Below are 20,782 nucleotides of genomic sequence, written 5' to 3' on the forward strand. Positions count from 1 at the left end.
AATCTTACCATACCATGGTTCTCTTCGGCGCCCTTACCCCTGATGATCTTACCGTAGAATGTTCAATCTGGTAGATGTTATAGATTTGACTCTTGACTTAATAAAGTGATCAAACTCACACTGGTTGAAGATTTGTCTTGTTCCTTGTCTGGCTCCTTATAAACTTAAGAGATTCATGGCCGGCTTAATACAAACATGGGCCCTTGGGCAAGTATTATTGTAACACCCTATAGCTAGTTAATTTCTTAGTGTCGACAAAAAGAATAGTTACTTTTAATATTTTTACTCCTTGAACTTTTGAACTCGCACAAGCTTCATGTACATAACTAACCAGAAATTTTTGTGATCAAATATGCTAATGAAGATAATCAAAACCTCTAAAATTATTGGATTAATAACGGGGCCATGGGACGGTCGCACTGACCGCCCTCCCTACTAAGCCGGCTCTGAAGAGATAATTCTAGAATGCCCTGTTGTTGTCTTTACATGTTCCAGTGACTAATAATGGGGAAAACAAAATACCATAATCGCTTCAGTTAACGACTAATATCAGTGGCTAAGTTGAAGAACTAAACCATGCATGCAGCTAGTGTGGTCATGTTAAAAAGCAAAAAAAAAAAGAGTTGTGTGTTTGACCCCAAGAAAAAAAAAAGAGTTTAGGATATTTCAAGATCTTTCATATAGACACGGAACTCAAATATTTTAAACACTTTTTTACATCGAACTCAAGTGTTTAGGACTTTGCTTTAACATCTAAGAGAAAGCATAATAATATAAAATATTAAAATCCTTCTTTTACATGAAGTAAGAAGCAGCCTTCTCGAATTTGGATAAGCTCTGAGATTCTTGGTCATGTAAGGGAAGAACCATTATTACTTGCCGTTGGTTTTGCCCAGAGACGTGAAGTTCAATCTGCGAATAATCAGACAAAAAAAGCTAGCAAACTTTGTCGAATCCTACATGCAGATCGAAATGGAGTATAAAAATAATACAAACCACTTACTTGATTATCGGTTTTTGCTGTTGCACTGAAGCTCTGTTGGTCTGACAAACTCTATTGGTCTGACAAAAAAGCAAGCAAACTTTGTCATCAGGCTGTCGCATTGGAAGAACCTTTAAGAAACAAGAAAAATCAGACAAGAACAAGATCATGAGACCAATTTAATTATCGAAAGACCACTAAAGGACCTCGAGTTCTTCCAGTGCTTCATTGGAGAATGGTGAGCCATTTGAAGTTGTGGCCACGAATGGAGGTATAGTAGCAGTAACCGCGTCTTTACTTGACATATGCTTAATAACTTGATTTCCGAAGTCAAAGCTGCCTTCAAGATCCTCTGTTTCTTCACTAGGAGCTTGAGCAGTGGCTATCTTCTCGATTGCATGACTCTCTGGTGCAGCCTCCTTACTGAAAACAACAACATTCTCTTGTGGATCCTTATTAATGTGATCATATTTACCGTTTGTAAAGCAATCTTCCATAGGACTAGAGCAAATGGATCCAACAGATGGATCCGGGCTCCCGCCTTCACCATGCACTGAAACTGCAACGTGTTTAGAGTTCCTTAACTGATCCGCGAATGTCTCATCATCTCCTCCCCATTTTCTCTTCATCTCATCTCCTGGACTGTTAGAACCAGCTTTACTTTCGGAACTCGCTTCATTTGTTGTAGTAGTAGCTGCACTTGCTGTAGAAGAAATTCTATGCTCTAAACGGCGTTTGCTGTCCCATGTTCCTTTAGAGGTATGTGAAGAAGGTCTAACTCCACCAGGAAACACAAAGCTCGGTAGACTTCTTCGTTTTATATGGCTGACACTAATCTCCATCCCGGGAATCCACAACATGTAGCCGTTAACAGTGTGTTTAAACTCATCAACAGTTCTTCTGATATCAAACGGCTCGCCTTCGGCTGCTGGAACTCCTTGTTTACGCTGCAGACCCATGAAGTAAGAGCAATGAAGCGGTCGTGATGCATCTTGAAAGTCATGTGGATGAGGGTGGCACTAAAGCATGTCATAAGTATGTCTCTCAATCTAAGAATACAATGTCAAATAATCAGTAGACAGATCAACAGAGAATAAAACAAAAGAGTTTTTCACCTTCAGTGTGAGCTGTCTGAGACGTGACTCAACCCAGCCTTTCCATTTTCTTAAATCATCGACATTTGCGGCAGAGATGTCGATCTGAAGATAGTTTTTATACGCTTCAAAGAATGCAAATGGCTCAAAAGCGTATCCCAGTCGGCTTTGTTTGCTTCCATAGCCTGCCAGACATCAAACGACCTGTCATAAGTTCCGCAAGATGCATAGAGAAGCCAAAAACTATTAGGGACTATCTAAATCTCACCTCACATATATCTTTGCCTCTCTGAAACTCTCCCGTCATAATCCACAATGTACTTGCAGAGACATTATAACTGGAGTTCATACAAGGATAAGCAGGAGTAATGATGGGAATCATGTGCAACCGGTCCTTTGGGTTTCTTCTAGGATCCCAAACTTGAAGACCCAGGGATCCCTCATCCATAGAACAAAGAAGGACTGGATTCGGCCAACGCCATTGAGTGTAGACCCTAAAGAACCGAGATGCTAACATATTTGGGAGTGCGTTTGGATAAAGTTGACATATCCGAGCTACAAGCAATGCCCAGTTTATACCACCAAGAAATCCAAAGACCTAGCAATTGTCTTAGAAAGGAGTCGAGAGTCACATAAAATGAAATTGAGTAAGGGAGTTCTAAAGAAGAATTCACAATACATTAGAGTATACTTCACGTCGCTTGGCCCAAAACCGCATGCATCTTAATGTTGTCCTGAAATTCTGCTCATAAATAAAATACAGATTCAGAAAAAGAAAATCATAAGGATGAATAAGAGATGTCATCAGTAAGCACAAAACCTCAATGTTAGGAACCAGACGCAAGATCTGGTCAGTAACTCTACAACCGTTGAGGCTTCGAACAGTTTGTTCATCAGCATTCTGTAGAATGGAATCCTGAGATATATCTAAATCCTGCACCATAAACATCAGGCAAGGAACACACTGTTAAGACTCTTCCAAGAGATCCCACTCATAAGATCCCTTCAAATCATGAAACTATTTGATTTTTAACTATTAGGAATGAGGAATGCAATACTCAACAACCTGTCTGTAAATCCAGAAATTACCTTAGGTATAACCCAGAGTGGAAATTGTGCATAAAGGTGATCTATAGACACTCCACTAAGTTTGAAGCCCATCAAGGAAACATGAGCATCAGGCACAGGGTGCAGCTCAGTTACTTCAGGCATTTCGGACTGCATCCTTTGTAGCTCACCAAAGAAAGCACCATATTGGGAATTTAAAGAAGAATATTAAACTTTATAAATCGACACAAGACATATTCAGCCACAACAGGTTAATAGTACTTCTCTGGTTGCATGCCTAGGCCCCACACATAAAGTGTTTATATCAGCACCAGGTCCATGTACCTATTTAAGGAAGTAAAACAAACTGTTATAGGAACACTAGAGATGCTAGAATATGGATGTTAATCATGTTACAAAGAACAATCATCAACTGCAGAGGAGTTTACTAGGAGACACTGACTGTTTAAGAGGTTTATCAACAATTGAAATACCTGAAAAACTCATATATATAATAACATTGATCTCAATATGTATGAATAACACAACAGAGCAATTGAGACAAGTGATGCCACTTTCCACACAGGAACACCAAAAGACAAGAGCGAGCAAACAAACACAAAGTTTTCACTAATTCATGATATGTGCTTCCCCTCTACACCAAAGTGTTTAGAGTACAAAAGGGATAAGTAAAACAAAGTTAAATCTTGTATAGATTTTAATGGTTACCCCAAGACGATAAGAACCGAAAGTAAATATCTCAGCATTGGCCTCATGAAGCAGCTGATCATTCAACCCTTTGGCGCGGCTGATTGTTTTAATCCATGTCTTTACAATCTGTACACATAAACAACGAAGGATTTTTTACAAACATCAACAAAAATTCCATAAGCACAAAAAGTAAAAAACCTGATCAAGTCTGCCGAGAACCTCGTCCCTTCGAACAGCATCCTCCTTACTCTCGTACAATCCAATGTCTAGCAAATACTGAAAAATACCAAACAGAACAGAAATCAGCAGGAAACTAAGAGTTAGACACTAAGGTTTAAGGTATGAGCAAAAAAAACCTTCTCGAGGTCTCTTGTCTTGACGACATCAAGCTCCGTTGGTCCTCCCAAAGAGATAGGTTCTGTAATACCATACCTTTGCCCATTTTGATGGACATTAGCCATCGATCTTACTTATTCCACTAACTTATTTTTTTCTCAATGTTTCAATTATGAGTATAAAAACTCAATAATTTTTTTGTTGCCTGGATAATTCGAATAATGTTAAAGCTAAAAGAAAGGAAGACTCAGAGAAGACTACTATGGAGAAATTGTTAATCATACAGAATACACACAGAAAAAATCAAAGGCTTTGCTAAACCAAAGAGAAAGCCACGAGAAAAGAAAAAAAGAGAAACACTATGGAATCATACAACACAGTGGCCAACGAGTCGGAGGGAACAACCCTTAAAAACCCAAATCCGAGCGGAGACTCCTACTACAACGAACGGAACGAGAGAAAAAGGTCTCGTCCTTTTGAACACCCTTCAATAGATGTAGTCTGAATCCGGAATAACGGAGATGATCTTCGTCCAATGAGGCATTTCCCCTAGAGCTCCTAAATGTCAAAAGGCAATCTCTCATAGACACGGACATTAACTCGATATACCCCATGCCCCTCAATAAAATGCTCCAATCTCCCTTTATTATAATATTATTATTTTTTTAATGAAAAAGTGGCTAAGTACGAACTACCCCTCTAATAATTTCGATATTTACTCAACCCAACCTAAAGATCCGACCCATCCTAAGCTAACCCAAAAACCCGACCACCCTAAACCTAAACGATGTTGTTTTGCTAGATTTCTAACCTCCTCCATCTAACTTCTCTCATTTCTCCCATTCTTGATCTAACTCCTCGTCCCCTCTGTATCTCGTCTCTCTCTCGAAATCTTAAAACGAGAACCTTGGATCGAATCCGTTTCTATCTAAACGGAGAATCTATCAAACTCTCCCTCTCATTTCTCGTGTCTCACTTCGTCTCAATTCCCTCTCTCTTTGCGATTTAAAACCCGGAGCAAAGTCGAGAGCTCCAAGTCGAGAAGCGCTTTGAGTTGTGTTCGTTGTTCGTCAAAATTAAAGGTCTGTCTTGTGTTGTTTTTATGTTTGAATTGTTTTATTAGGTTGTTGTTGTATTGTGTTGTTTGCTGTTTGAATTGGATATACCGCAAACGAAATGTGTTGTTGTGTTGTTTTGCGGTTTGAGTTTAAAGGGAGTGATTGAGTTTCGATAAGTTGGGATCTAAAAGGAAAGTGATGTTTTTTTGTGTGTTTCCGGGTTTGAGTTTTGCGGTTTAAATTGTGTTGTGTTGTTTTGCGGTTTGAGTTTAAAAGAAGATGAATCGTGTTGTTGATGAAACTTAATTGAGTTGTGTTGTTGTGTTGTGTTGTGTTGTTGATGAAACTTAATTGATGTTTGTTGTAATGTCTTGTACATGGAAGTTATGAAGGGAAATCAAAGGAAAGTCTCCAATGAAAAGCGTCCGCGTCGTCAATCTCTTAGAATCAGAAAACCACCGGTCTCAAATGCAAAAGAGCGAGTAGCACAGAAGAAAAATAAGAAGAAGAGTACACCAGTGAGAGAACCGAGTATACACTCGCTCTCAATTTCATCTGGGTCTGAAAGTGAAGACATGTCTGCTCCATCGTTTGAGGTAAATGTATTTTGTAATCATTGTCATTGTTAGTAATTAATAGTACTTCTTGTATTAGTAACATGTATATATGTATTTTAATTGCAGGAAATGCAACCAATGCAACCCCTTGAGTTCTACTTCAAAAGCAGTGAGTTCGCTCAGACTTGCAAGATACAAACAAAATGCTTTGTGCCCAAGACAGTAGATAAGATCAATGAGAAGCTTAAGCCTGAGGCTGAATGGTTCAGAAGCCATCCTCAATTTCGACATTTCTTCCACATGCCAGATGAACCAAACCTGAAGCTCCAAGGGATGTGGATGCTACTCATGCGCACGATTTGTACTCCAGAAGATGATGTTGCATGGTTTGCGGTTAATGGTGTACCCATCCGCTATTCTATGAGGGAGCATGCCCTCATCTCTGCCTTAGACTGCAGGAGTATCCGAGGAACTATGAGAAGCTCGGGAGTCATAAGTTTGTGGATTATTACTTCCATGACGTAAATAAGATCACCATCAGTGATGTGGAGCAAAAGATGTTGTCTATGGCGCCGTGTAAGAATAGATTGAAGATGACAGTCTTGTATTTCCTTGGTCGGGTTATCAGAGGGAAGCCAAACGATGCAAGACCTTTAGACTCCTTCATATTAAGGATAGTGGAGGATTTGGACGCTTGGATATCATTTCCATGGGGCCGTCTTACATTTGAGGATGCAATAAAGGAGATTAAGCATGTGATGAACCATCTGAAGGGTGAAGTGAATGAGACATGCGGCTTTCCTGGTTTCATAATCCCTTTAGAGGTAAATCATGTAGTTTTGTGAATTTTTTATTGTTATATAATTGAATATCTGACACTGTGACATTGGATATACTAGGTTCTTGCTTTCGAGTGTATTCCCGCTCTTGGGAAAAAGTTCAGAATCACTTCAGAGAACCCTAGTGAAGACTGTCCAAGGATGTGCAAGAGCCGGTTTATAAAAACCAGTCTGAGAGGTTATCCTTTGGAAGACATATATGATGCGCTTGGAGAAACAAAGGTACATGTATGCATTTATAGACTTATAGTAGAAGCTAGTAGAACAAAAAAATTAACTGTTGTTATTTATTGTTTATTTTCAGGATATTAATAGTGTGCTGGTTCCAACTTTGGGTGAGAAAATGATGCTGGCTCGTATCATTGATGAGGAGCGAGACTATGACCGTCAGAGCAGCCCAAGTGATACATGGAACTACTGGTTAAATGTGAAGCAGAAGACTATTTGGTGGGAAGAGTTGTATGAGTTAGATCAAGCTGCACGAGTGTTTCCAAAAAAGAAAGACAAAGCAAAGGTGGAGTTCGCAGAAGGATCATCCTCTCAAACCAGTTTAGATTCGAACTTGAAAGGTTTGGAAGGGAGCCTAGTGAAGTTCATGGGAACAGCATTTGCCAGTCTTAACTTTACGGTGGAGGCAAAGCTGGAGTCCATTGACTTGAGGATGAGTAAAATGGAAGAAAGGCTAACTTCTATTGAGAGTAAGCTAAGTGAAGAGAAGAATCAGGGTGAAGACATGGATTTTTGACGGTGGGATCATGGGTATTATGGGGATTATGGCAGAACAGCGAAGGATAAGGGAGACAAGGAAGAAGCTGGGAAAAACGGCGAGGGTGAGCAAGAAGCTGGGAAAAGCGAGGGTGAGGGTAATAAAGACAAAAAAAACAGTGAGACTGATGAGGAAGACGGTAGTGAGCAAGAGCGAGAGTTGAACCGAATGAAGGATGATGAACTGTGGAGGAGTTTGATGGAGAATCGAGAAGAGGTTGGACGAAAATTGATGGAGGATCAAGAAGAGGTTGGAGGAAAAGTGATGGAGGATCAAGAAGAGGCTGAAACCAGTGAGGAAGTAATTGAGAACAGTCCAGAAGAGCCTATGGTTGAGGCAGAGATCAGTGAGCCTCGGGTTGCGGCAGAGATCAGTGAGGCTCGGGTTGCGGCAGAGATCAGTGAGGCTCGGGTTGAGTCTCCGATCAAAGAGCCTCATTTTGAGTCTCCGATCAAAGAGCCTCGGGTTGAGGCACATCAAACTCCAACAACACCTTCTGGTGGTAGGACTAAGGCAATGGCTGCGAGGAGAGTAGTCAATTCTCCAATAACCACTTGGGCAGCAGTGATGGAAGCCCGAAAAGCTGTGCAAGCAGAGGAAAAAACTAGTGAGAAAATTGTGGAAGAAGAAACTGAAAAGGCTGAAAAAATTGTGGAAGAAGAGACTGAAGAAGCTGAGAAGGTTGTTGAAGAACAGACTGGAGAAGTTGTTGAGGAATATACCGAGGAAGAAAAGCAAAGGTGTGTCATGGTCGTTTGCAAGGCCTGTGAAGATGGTACCAATGAGGAGAGGACGGATGGGAATAAGGAAGCTAGGAGGCCTGAGATCAGACATAGATGCAAGGAGAAGACAATGGCGTATGGAAAACCGACACCTAAGAGGGGCAGACCAAAGAAGAGTGATTGCACACCACATGCATCTAAGAGAAGGGGGAAGAGAATGAACCATCAAAGTGGGTGCAGACTCCTTTCACGGCAGGGAAGAAGCCTAAAACAAAGGCTTAAGCTTAAGAGAAGACTTATGTATTTAGGATGTTAATTTAAGTATTTTGAATGTTGGTATGTTTAAAACTTTTAATGCTTTTGGATGTTTAAAACTTGTAATGCTTTTGGTTGTTGGTATGTTGCAAAAAAACAGGTTTGGATGTTTAAATTTACAGGTGTTACTATGCCCAAAAATGAGTACGTTGGATAACTGGATTTACTGGGTTTACTACGAACAATGGAAAACACATGTAAAATGTCAAAATATATATAATATTTAAAAAATAAACACATGTAAAATGCCAATATAAATATAATATTTTTAAAAAATAAACACATGCTAAACGTGCAGCCGCCATATAAAGATTTAGTATTATATTTAACACTTAGTAATATATGGTAATCTTCAAGGTGTTAATAATACTGCTATCCACATAGTAATACTTTGGCAATTTTTACGTTTTTCTAGTTAAACAATCACTAAATAAAATGTTTCGTAGTAAAACCAATGCTTTTGTACCATAGGTATTGTTAACAAAGACATTTACATAAAAACTTTACCAGAAATACGTATTTTGTTTGATGTTGCTTACTATACTTGAACCATTCACACACTAACATTGAAAGTTAAAGAAGTTTTTTGGGAAACTGAAAACAAGCTTTTCTTTAACTATTGAAAACAAGCATAAAAATAGTATAAATCTACGTAGTTATTAGGCATGGGCATTCGGGGTCCCAATCGGGTTTCGTTTTTTATCATTCGGGTTTTGGTTTTTCGGGTTTATCAAAACCAGCCCCATTCGGATCATTTGAAAGTTTGGTTCGGGACCGGTTCGGGTTTTATCGTGTTCGGATCGGGGTTAGTAAATCTTCAAAGAACCGGTACAACCCAGTGTACTTTCGGGGGTTCGGGTCCCAATCGGTTATTCAGTTTAAAAATATCTGATTTGTACCTACTTTGTAACTAAAACATAAGTAAAATCGAGTTTTTGGGTTTCAAATGCTTAATTTGAACCTTTTTGTAACCAAAAACATAAGTATAATCGATTTAAAAATAAGAAATGAACATCAACCATGATCATTTAAAATCAAATGAAAAGGAAATATAGTTATTGATAAAAAGAAAAGCAAATAAATGAAAATGAAAACCACGTTCTCATGAAATGTAAAACATTGTTTAATGAAAACAAAATCTAAATCTAGATATTTAAAAATTCAACAGGCACATTTAACCATCAACCTTCATGTAATAGAACCACCAACCTTCATGTAATAGATAAGTATTTTATATGTTCAGTATATCTTAATGTATTTTGAATACATATTAGGAATTGAGATCATGTTTGATACAAGATATTTCTAGGGTTTTGAATGTTTCGGGTTCTATCGGATATCCATTTAGATTCGGGTTCGGTTCGGATAATACCCATAATCCGAAATACCATGAAACAAAATCCATTCGGTATTTATGTCGGGTTCGGATCGGTTCGAATTCATTTTTATCGGATCGGGTTCGGTTCGGATTTTCGGGTTCGGTTTATTTGCCCGGCCCTAGTAGTTATTATATACATAGTTTACGCATTGAAAATAATCACCAAAATTGTCTAAGTTTACATCATAAACTATAATACATATAATGGTTTAAATAACAAATAATAATACCAGTAAATCTTAGTAATTCAAATAACACATAATAATACGAGTAGTTCCTAGTAGTTCAAATAACACATAATAATACCAGTAATTCTTAGTAGTTCAAATAACACATAATAATACCAGCAATTCCTAGTAGTTCAAATAATACATAATAATACCAGTACATCCTAGGAGTCCAAATAACACATAATAAAATAATCAAACACCTCAACTCGCCTAGTAGTTCAAATAACACATAATAAAATAATCAAACATCTGAACTCGAACCACTTCCACATTCAAAATACGTTGCAAGACCTTCTCCTCTGGCTCTGCCCGTGCCTCTGGCTCTCCCTCTGCCACTCCCTCTACCACCTCCCCTGCCTCTTTTTCCTCTTCCACGAGATTCTCCTACAGATGGAAACCTTGTTTGTTGTGGTTTTCCTTTCTTGACTTCAAAATCCGGAGGAAGTATTTTCTTTGCTCTAACTTCTTCTGGTACAACCCAATCAGACATATGAGGAACATGATATATTGTCCTGTGATAAGCCAAAGCCCATTGCTCTACCAAATAGTACTTAGAGCAATACTCAGATAGATGGAGTTCCTTTCCTGCCTTACTAGTCATGAATGTGGCAGCCGCTACTGCATGCACACATGGGTATTTGTTTTTATCAAATTGCTCACAGCTGCAAGTGTACCTAGACATATCGACGGTATAAACCTTCCCGTCAGTACCATGCACACTGTACTCAAGAAAGAAGCTGTTTAACTCATCAACCGTGAGAAACCCTGATTTAACACATCTTATAGACATTTCGTCTTCCACAATAGGCACAAGCTTCACTGTGACCGGTACTTCAGCTGCCTTCTTCCTATACTTGTTAAACCATTCAGCCATTTTTGCAATGATGAAATCAAACATTGGCAGTAAGGTGTACATTCTTGCATTCCTAATAACACCATTAAAAGATTCTACTGAATTGGTGGTGTCGACATTGTACCTATCTCCTTCAAAGTAACATCTAGCCCATTTCTTCTCTTCAACACTCTTGTCAAGATAGACCGCTGCGCTTGGATACTTCCTGCGAAAAGCATCATAAAGGTACTTGAACTCAGCCACTGTATAAGCGTATGCGCATTCTCTAAACTTGAACGCACAAGTATCTTTGTTGTTATGGACGTGGCCTTTAACATTCTGAGACAAATGCCATATAGAATACCCATGTTCGGCCTCAGAGAATACTAGACGTACTGCCTTGATCAAGCTTCTGTTTCTATCTGAAAGAAACACCAATCCGGGGACATCAGTTATCGCTAATTTCAACTGCTCCATAAACCATGTCCAGCTTTTATCATTCTTGCCGTCTGCTACACCAAATACAATTGGGTAGTGGTGATGATCGGGATCCTGAGCAGTCGCGACAAGGAGAACTCCACCATAAACATTCTTGAGGTGTGTTCCATCCACAATGAGGACTTTCCTCATCGCCCGAAACCCTTCTATACTAGCTCCAAGGGCAAAAAACAGGTACTTGAATTTGTTTTCCTCATCCACTACCACAATACTTCTTGTGCCAATATTTTTCTCCTTTAGCATGTGTAGATAACAGTTCAATAAAGTAAAACTCTCTTCTGGACTTCCTCTCACTTCATTAGCAGCATCTCTTTTGGCTCTCCATGCCGTTGTGTATGATACTTCCACACCAACCTTGCGATGAACCAAATCGATCAAAACTTTGGGAACTGGTGTGTCAAATGTACCAGGATAATCTTTAGCCAAAACAGATGCACATATATGTGTTGTGCCTTTCCTTCTATTACGCATTGTTCTTGTAGTAACAACAGAACATGTATGCTGCTTGACGTAACTTCTAACCGTCCAAAGATCTGAATTTTGCAAATTTGCAACTCGTACAAACCACTTACATCCTTCTTTGGCTCCTCGGCATTTAATCACAAATCTCTTAGCATCCGACTTAATGTTATCAAACTCAAAACAATTCTGATGTGCGGCCGTCTGAAAATGAAATTTTGCTTCCTCCTTGGTTCTAAATTCTTGACCTAATTCCAAATCAATACCATCATCCCGTGGCTCATACACATCAGCATGCACCTCAATTCGTTCTTGAAGAGTTAGCACACCACCAGTACCTTCATTATCAGTTGCATCATTCTCAGTATGATCTTTATCACCAGCCTCAATATCAGTTGCCTCTCTATCAGTAGTCTCTCTATCAGTGGCTTCTCTATCATGTAGTGTTCTTGTAGTAACAACAGAACATGTATGCTGGTTGATGAAACTTCTAACTGTCCAAAGATCTGAATTCTTTAACTTTGCAATTCGCACAAACCACTTGCAGTCTTCTTCTTTGGCTCCTCGGCATTTAACCACATATCTTTTAGTATCTGACTTAATTATATCAAACTCAAAACATTTCTGATATGAAGCAGTCTGAATATGAACTTTTGCTGCCTCCTTGGTTATAAATTCTTGACCTAAAACCAAATCCATACCATCATCCCGTGGCTGATACACACCATCATGCATCTCAATGTCTTTGTCAAAAGTGAGCACACCACCAGCACCTTCATTACCAGTTCCATCATTCTCAGTACCATCTTCATCACCAGCCTCAAAATTAGTAGTCTCTTTATCAGTAGCCTCTCTATCAGATAGACCAACATAGACATCATCCGTTTCATCATCCTCTTCTGAAAGTTGCACTTCTTTATTGCTGAACTCCACATGTAGAACATTTCTACACATCTCGTGATTTACTTGCAGTAGATAACCAAAAACATCTTCATTATTCCAGATATATGATGGCTTGTACGAATACAATAGCATTGGGAAGTAACTAATCTTCACTTCCATCTTAGATTCATCTACCTTTATCTTTCTGCAAATACCACCAACCAAACCAGAGTAAGTGACCTCCTCCACTGATTTCTTCAACACAATCGTGTGAATTTCATCTTCTCCATCACCATCTCCCGAGACTCATTTTATTTCAGCCCCATCCTTCATATAATATAATTGTGCAATACGGATTCTGCATTTTCCTGAAATAAAATAGAAATATAATTATTGAGAAGCTTAAAATTGATTCTGACACCGTATTATCTTATTTTACTTATACTAATTCATTTCATTACTATACATAGTAATACCAGTAATACTAGTCGAAATTGTCAACATAGTAATTCTAGTAATACCAGTAAAACTATTTTGTCTTAGTAAATTTAGTTATCTTAGTAGTACCCAGAATCTGTTCTTCAACTAACTAATCATCTTTTAAGGACGAAATTGTTAGGATGTTACATTACCCATAATGTGTAATTCCTCTTAATGAAATTACACACAAAAAAACATCAAAACGGACATAAAATATACCCAAAATCCATAGACCTAGTTTTCAAAATCGTTTTTAATCTCACAAATTTTCATCGGATCTTCTTGTTTTTACACTAGACAAGATATACAGTTGATATTTCAGAGAAAATTTCATCAAAATGGATATAAAATATACCTGAAATCCATAAAAATAGTTTTAAAAATCGTTTTAAAACTCTCAAATTTTCATCAAATCTTACAGTGTTAACGTTACCCATCATATACACGTTATTTAAATGTAAATTTCACAAAAAATCATCGAAAACGAGCCTGAATTACCTGTTTTGGAGCTTAAAAATCGGTAATGGAGGAGGAGAATACGGTGAAGAAGAAGACATGTGGGGCACAAAAAATCTGATTGTTTAAGGTTTTTTTGTGGGCCATGTAGGTAGTTGAAATATGGTTGGTATTTAATTGGAGAATAAAGGAGAATAAATGAAAGGAGAGTAAGGTAATTGTAAGGAAAAAGGAGGGATAAAAGGGTTAGTAAGAATAGGGAAGGGATAATGTGAATATTTTTGAGAGGGCATGGGGAATATCGAGTTAATCCCCCATAGACACCCATATAAACATAAAGATAAACATTTATTTAAAAAATCGGAAATGGTGGAAATGACATAAAAACCATGGAATAGTTGAAGTATTTACAAGTTTTACCAGGGTATAACTCATCCGCCCGGACCCGACCCGGATTATGGTCAATTTAATTGAACCGAATCGTCTAACCGTCTAACCAATCCTTCGAAACCAAACTCAGCCCTCGAAACCGAACCAATCCCTGGAAAACCAAACCAAATCTGTCGGTTTTCAATAACTCAATTTAGTTAAACTTCAATTTACTCAATTTCGACATTTCTTTCCATTTCTCTCCTTTCTCCCCTTTAACTCGAGTTCAAACACGAATTCCAACGGTTTTGAATTTCAATTCCGTACCCAAAATCAACGGTGAGAACGAATGCGAGAGAAGAATTCAGAGGGAATCGAGTGCGGTGGTGGTCGAAACGAGAGGAGGTAAGAGGAAGGATAATCCAACGAAGGAAGAGACTCGGAGAGTGAAGTTTCCAAAAGAGACGACGGTGGAGGCCTCCGATAACATCGAGAAGACGACGGAGATGACGGAGACTGTTGAATCAACGGGACAGACGAGGGAGACGAGTGAGGACTCTAGGGAGATTACGGCGGAGAAGACGAGTGAGGACTCGAGGGAGATTACGGCGGGAACAGACCCGACCGAAGTGGCTTTAGAAACTGCTCCGACGACAGTAAACAAAGGTCCTGCTGGCCCATCTCTTCCAGCTCCTCCAGCAACTCCGGCGATTGGGACTCATGAAGAAAATGATGATGAGAATGAAGGTTTGAAGAAGGAAATGGAGACAGAGAAGAAAAGGATGATGAGAATGAAGGTTCTGAAGAAGGAAATGGAGATGGAGATGGAGATGGAGAAAGAAAGGATGATGAGAATGGAGGTTCTGAAGATGAAGCTTCTGAAGATGAAGGTTCCGAAGAAGAAAATTGAGACATAGTAGAAAAGGATGATGATAATGAAGGTTCTGAAGAATAAAATGGAGACGGAGAAGGAGAGTTAGCAAATAGAGATAGAGAAGCAAACGAGAATGAGAATGATAATCCACCAGAAGCCGAGGTAAGAAATTATCACTTAGGTATACTAGGGGAACTTGGATATAACTTGGATATAACTTGTAGCAAAATTGGATATAAGTTTAGTATAACTTGGATATAACTTTGGTATAACAAAATAAAACTTTGGTATAACTAATATAAAATATAACAAAATAAAACTTTGGTATAACTAATATAAAACTTTGGTATAACTTGCAGGGTTTGAATGGAAATGTGGGACTCGATATAGTCAAACCGACGAGCATGTTCTTCAAGCCCAGTGAGTACAGAAAAAATAAAGTTTGGCACAAGGTGTATGATAGCTAGCGCGATTAAGACGCTAAAAAATCTGAAACCCAAGCTGTCTAACGCGGAGTGGAGTTGCTTCATGGAGCATCCCCAATTCAAACACATTTTTCACATGAAGAGTGAGAATAACCATAGGGTAAATGGAATGTGGATGTTGTTGTTGCGTACTGCTGGTAGCGAGAGGCGGAGAGAGGTGGTTTATTGTGAACGGGGTTGCCATCCGTTACGGGCTGAGGGAGCATGGTTTGATATCTGGCCTATTCTGCCACAACTATTCTCTCGGCTGCAAAGAGCTTGGTGGGACGAGGTTCGTTGATCGTCATTTCAAGGAAGGAGAACCTAGAAGGTTAGAGGATGTTAAGAGGAAGCTGGTGAACATGGGACCCCACAAAGACGGACTGAAGATGACGGTTGTATTCTTCTTAGCTTCGGTTGTTTGTGCGCAAACCAAGGCTGGACACAAGGCTAATGATCTGTTGGAAGTGTTCCAGAGAGCAGTGGACGATCTTGACTACTGAAAGTCCTTTCCGTGGGGGAGATTTTCATATGATTACATGCTGAAAGAGATCTCTCACACAATGGAACATTTTGGAGGGGTGGTGAAATAGAAAACATTATGGCCGCTTCCAGGATTTTGTGTTCCACTAGAGGTATGCAAAATCCCATTAAACCAGTTACTCGCTAATGTTGTCAACTGATGCAAATTCTTTTGTGTGTAACAGCTTCTTGCATTCGAGGCAATTCCTAAGCTAGGAGTTGCGTTCAGACAGCCTGTTGATGGAGCTTCTCCCAACTGTCTAAGGATGTGCAAGACCTCATTCAAACGAAATGGATCGACAGGGGTGTCACTTGCTGTGATAAACAAGGAACTGGGTAACACAACTGTAAGTCTTCCTGTGAACTAAAGTCTTCCTGTGAAACTGTGGTAGAACTAAGGTAGTACTAGAAACCGAACTACGGTAGAACTATGGTAGAACTATGGTAGAACTATGTTAGAACTATGGTAGAACTATGGAATAAGTTTAAAAAATAATTATGTTTGTGGCAGGTTATTGACAGCATCATCTCCACCAGAACTCCACAAGAAGAAAGGTTGTTGGATGAGATTTTGGAAGAAGAAGATGATGTTGATGAATCCGATATAGCTGTGGACAGTTGGGAGAAGTGTCTGGATGCAGGCGAAAAGATATTTTTTAAAGACATGTTCGACCAAGATGTAGCTGAGCGTGCAAAACAGCCAGAACCGATTGAAGATGCAGCAGGGGATGGAGTACAGATAGGTGAGCAGTCGGTTCAACTGGGAGATGTTATGAAGTTGGTGAAAAGAACAATGAAACTGTTGAAGACAGTTGACAAGAAGGTTGACCAGTTGGATGGGAGATTGGCCCCGCTTGAGGAGTTTGTCAAGGAAGCACAAAGCAAAGCAGCAGAGGTAGATGAAGCAGAATCACAAAGGAAAGGTAAAAGCCAGAAACGCAAGAAGTCTGTGGGGAAAGGCAAAGAACAGAAAAGCTAAGTGAAGTCGAGTGAAGAACCTATGGTTTTATGGAGGGTTTTATGTTTAACGTTTTTATTTTGTAGACAAACAAAGTCTTTGGATGTTTATCTAGTTTGTGATGTGGATTTAGAACTTTCTATGTTATGACTATGTTGTTATGACTATTTTGTTATGTGTTGACCATGAAAGTGAGAGTGAGAGCTACAAATTGTAGGTATTAGCTTAATCATCATTATAATTCTTGGACATAATACAAACTTTAAAATGAACATGAGATAACAGAATACAAACTTTAAAATGAACATGAGATAACATAAGGGTTCTAACATTAGATAAGATTCAAGAACTCAGAGAATTATAACATAAGTTTTGACAGAGACACTTATACAAGTCTTAACAAACAAAGACTTGTATTAACCGAAATTGGAAATAGATAGGGAAATACAAAGTTTTTTAGCACATCCATGAACTCAGTACTTAGAGTTGAGAGCATCATCTCATGGATGGGAGGTGGAGGTAATAAGCCTCTTAAGCTTAGAAATCTCTTCAGCCATATCATTGACCTCCATCCTTAGTTGCCTCACTTCATCCTCAACATCAAATGTCCATGGCTGATGAAAGTGCATCCCATCGTCCTGCACAGTTTCACCCAGAGTAAACCTCAGTTTCACCGAGTATGACTAAACACAGTTTCACCCAGAGTATAACAAAGTTTCACTGAGTATGACTAAACACAGTTTCACCCAGAGTATAACAAAGTTTCACAAAATATGACTAAACATAGTTTCACCCGGAGTATAACAAAGTTTCACCCAGTATGAATAACACATTTTCTACCAGAGTATAACACAGTTTCACCCAGTATGATTAACACAGTTTCTATAAAGAAGGAAATTACCTCATAATTCTTGCAGGTAAAGTACCTACTTCCAGGCAAGGTATCGAAATCGTGGCGATATTTCGGATTTGGAGACACATCCTTCTCGATTTCACCACCACATGGGCAACGGGTAGGAATTCCATATTGGGCATCGCAAATGTAGCCTAACATGTCGTAGTGTTTCTTCAGCTTCTTCATCTCCTTCTCCTCTTCGTACGGATGAGTCATGGTCAGTAAAGGGGAAGGGAAAGAGTAAAATCGTGGATGTAGAGAGAATATGAGGATAGAGAGGAAAGATAATAGATTTTGGAGAGATAAGAGAAAAGATAATGGATTTTGGAGAGATGAGAGGAGAGAGTAGAGAGAGAGAGTGGTTGGGAAGTGACAAAAGTGAGTAGGCAGAGTACAGTTGACGAGACAAGAGAGAGAGAGTCACGAGAAAGGAAAAGGAAGGAAAAGAGCAGAAGAAATCTAACTTTGACCGAAATAATTGAAAATTTTGGAATATTTTCGCTTTGGCGCGGAAAAAAAAATTATTTTCCCTCCCAACAAATTTGCTCATAGTCTTAGTGAAGTTTCAAGTGTTACCAAATTTCTTCATAGTTCTATTTTTCGTGATTTCAATATTTTTTAGTTTTACGTATAATTTAAATTTGTGAATAAAGTTTTACTTGTCATTTTTCCTCATTACCATGTAACCATAACTGATAAGTGCAATAATATTGTTAAAATGACGAGAATTATAGAGTACTACTTTATAAGCTCCTCTTTATTAAGAAAGTGATATTGGAAAGACTTTATAATGTATAAGAGATTGTGATGTCGATAAATCATGTTAGTTAATATTTGTTATTTTGCACTAGTATTGTCGATGAATGTGATGTTGATGGTGATTGTGCTTGTTCATTAACAAGTGATTGTGCTTGTTCATTAACAATTATGTGTGTTGGATTAGAGGGGATTATGTCATGTTAATATCTATTATTTACTAACTTAGTAACACCTTGTTTTACTAGTTTTCCGTGGTTTTCCAATAAATAGTTGAGAGTTTCAAAACAGAGAAACATAAAGTAAAAGCAGAGAATACATAGGTTCTTAAACCCTTAAACATTAAACATAGAGATTTTTAAAGTCTCTAACAATGTCTTCTTCTTGTTGAATCCTCTCCAAAATTTTTGTCAGTTCTCCAATGGTTTCGTTTAACTGTTCGATCACTCTACTCTGCTCTCGGATCTCATCTCGGGCTTCAATCAAAGCCATTTTTTGCCATCCTGTACCATCCTCTACATCAAACCATTTGAAGTACTTGCATCCATTTTTCTCCTGCCACAAATTCCATTGTAAATAATTAATGTTTCAATCTCAGATCACAATTTCTATCATCAGCTAGAATACCTTATAACGCGGACAGCCATAAAATCGTCGCCTCGGGTTCTTGTCTGTCCAAGCTTGTCTTATTTCAGCATCTAAGCGACAGAAACATAATTTCCTTCCAGAATTTTGCCTTCTCATAGACGATCCCGAACCATCTCCTTGCATCTTCGATATATTGTCCTCAGAAGTAGAAGAGTCTCGAGAGAGAGATATGCGAAGAAGATGTAGTATTTATATCATTTATTAGACTTATAAGAGATAAAAATTATACTTAGTTATACTTAGTTATACCAATCCGATTAAAAAGCAAAAGCAACAATCCAAGTTCAACATACCAAAAGCAACACTCCAAGTTCAAAATACCAAAAGCAACATAGCAAGTTCAACATACCAAAAGGCAAAAGCAACATACCAAGTTCAACATACCAAGTTCAACATACCAAAAGCAACATACCAAAAGCTCTAGTTTGGTTCACTTGGATTATTAGTACGCAATCCAAACAACAGCCAATTAAACCCGAAATTTGTCCTCGGTCGCCTTACATTTTTTGTCCTTTTACGCCATTCTCCAACTGATGGATTCCTATTAAGCTTTTTTCTTCCCTTCCTCGTTAGCTTTTTTGGAGGTATGATCTGGAGCTCTTTGATGTGATCTGGTACATTCCATTCAGATTTGTCCGGCACAGAATAAATGGTCCTGTAATAAGCCATTGCCCAAAGTTCTGTCCAGTAATACTGTGAGCTCAACTGATGATACTCTATGTTGACCTCACGTCGATGACCATGAGCAGCAGGAACCTCAAGGAAATATAAGTAAGCAGCAAGTCCGTGAAGACAAGGATACTTTTCATAATCATATACCTTGCAGCTACATGTCTTCGCTATCAAGTTCACCAAATAAACCTTCCCATCGTCAGTGTCAGTTACCTCGTACTCAAGATCATAACTATTCAGCTCACGCACTGGCGTTTTATCAGCTTTGCCCCATAAGTTGTGCAAATGGATCTCAACCAGAGGAACCAGTTTGGTATCAATCGATCCAGACACAGCGTCCTTCCGATGTTCATTAAACCAGTCAGAAATCTTTCTGATTATTGTATCCAACACTGGTATCAAGGCATACCTCCTTGCGTCCCTAAACGCGCTATTCATCGACTCCACACTGTTGCTAGTGTCCAAGTTGTATCTACAACCTGGAAAATAGACCCTAGCCCATGTTTCTCTCTTAGTTTTCTCCTCCAAATACTTGAAGGCTGAAGGATATCTCACCTTAAAAGATGCATAAGCAGCCTCGAACTCATGCACTGTGTAATACCTAGCCAACTCCATAAATCTCCATGCCACTACGGCTTTGATGGTGTTACAAGCATGATTTCTCAAATTCTGAGCTAGATGCCATATACAATGGCCATGGTGAGATTGTGGATACACATTTGCTACAGCGGTAATGAGGCTCTGATTCCTATCGCTCATAAATACTATTTATAAATACTATTTCAGATGAGTCCGGTATAACAGTTTTGAGCATCGCGAAAAACCAAGTCCAACTAGCATTATTCTCACCGTCGAGTACCTCAAACGCGAGGGGATAATGGTGACGATTAGGATCTTGAGCTTTAGCAAATACTAGTACACCACCATATCCGTTCTTCGAAAACGTAGCATCCACAAGAATCACTTTCCTCATGACCTTAAA

General features: G+C 38.7%; 2 protein-coding genes and 1 pseudogene across 2 annotated transcripts; all 3 read right to left on the bottom strand.

Annotated features, from left to right (window-relative positions):
* Positions 1-665: 665 nt before the first annotated feature.
* LOC108810189 (nuclear poly(A) polymerase 1-like) lies at positions 666-4,444 on the bottom strand (annotated as a pseudogene).
* A 12,643-nt stretch (positions 4,445-17,087) lies between these two features.
* On the bottom strand, positions 17,088-18,075 carry LOC108810988 (uncharacterized). The gene is made up of 2 exons (XM_018583057.2): positions 17,731-18,075; positions 17,088-17,467 (listed from the first exon to the last, which is right to left on the bottom strand). Exons 1-2 carry the CDS (start codon positions 17,938-17,940, stop codon positions 17,330-17,332), a joined length of 348 nt encoding a protein of 115 aa, XP_018438559.1. The 5' UTR covers positions 17,941-18,075; the 3' UTR covers positions 17,088-17,329.
* A 747-nt stretch (positions 18,076-18,822) lies between these two features.
* On the bottom strand, positions 18,823-20,773 carry LOC108808412 (uncharacterized). Its single transcript, XM_018580567.1, has 3 exons — positions 20,650-20,773; positions 19,630-20,564; positions 18,823-19,035 (listed from the first exon to the last, which is right to left on the bottom strand). The coding sequence occupies exons 1-3, from the start codon at positions 20,771-20,773 to the stop codon at positions 18,823-18,825; spliced, it is 1,272 nt and encodes a 423-aa protein (XP_018436069.1).
* Positions 20,774-20,782: the final 9 nt, after the last annotated feature.

This window comes from Raphanus sativus, chromosome 6 (assembly GCF_000801105.2).
Source record: "Raphanus sativus cultivar WK10039 chromosome 6, ASM80110v3, whole genome shotgun sequence".
Taxonomy (NCBI): Eukaryota; Viridiplantae; Streptophyta; class Magnoliopsida; order Brassicales; family Brassicaceae; genus Raphanus; species Raphanus sativus.

Excerpts from the sequence above, each read along its gene's own strand:
- LOC108810988 (XM_018583057.2), bottom strand. The coding sequence starts at position 17,940 with ATGACTCATCCGTACGAAGAGGAGAAGGAGATGAAGAAGCTGAAGAAA. Across the intron at positions 17,468-17,730 it reads TTACCTGCAAGAATTATGAG|GACGATGGGATGCACTTTCA; the intron begins GTAATTTCCTTC and ends GAAACTGTGCAG.
- LOC108808412 (XM_018580567.1), bottom strand. The coding sequence starts at position 20,773 with ATGAGGAAAGTGATTCTTGTGGATGCTACGTTTTCGAAGAACGGATAT. Across the intron at positions 20,565-20,649 it reads CGCGTTTGAGGTACTCGACG|TATTTATGAGCGATAGGAAT; the intron begins GTGAGAATAATG and ends ATTTATAAATAG. Across the intron at positions 19,036-19,629 it reads GGCGTAAAAGGACAAAAAAT|GAGAAAAATGGATGCAAGTA; the intron begins GTAAGGCGACCG and ends AATTTGTGGCAG.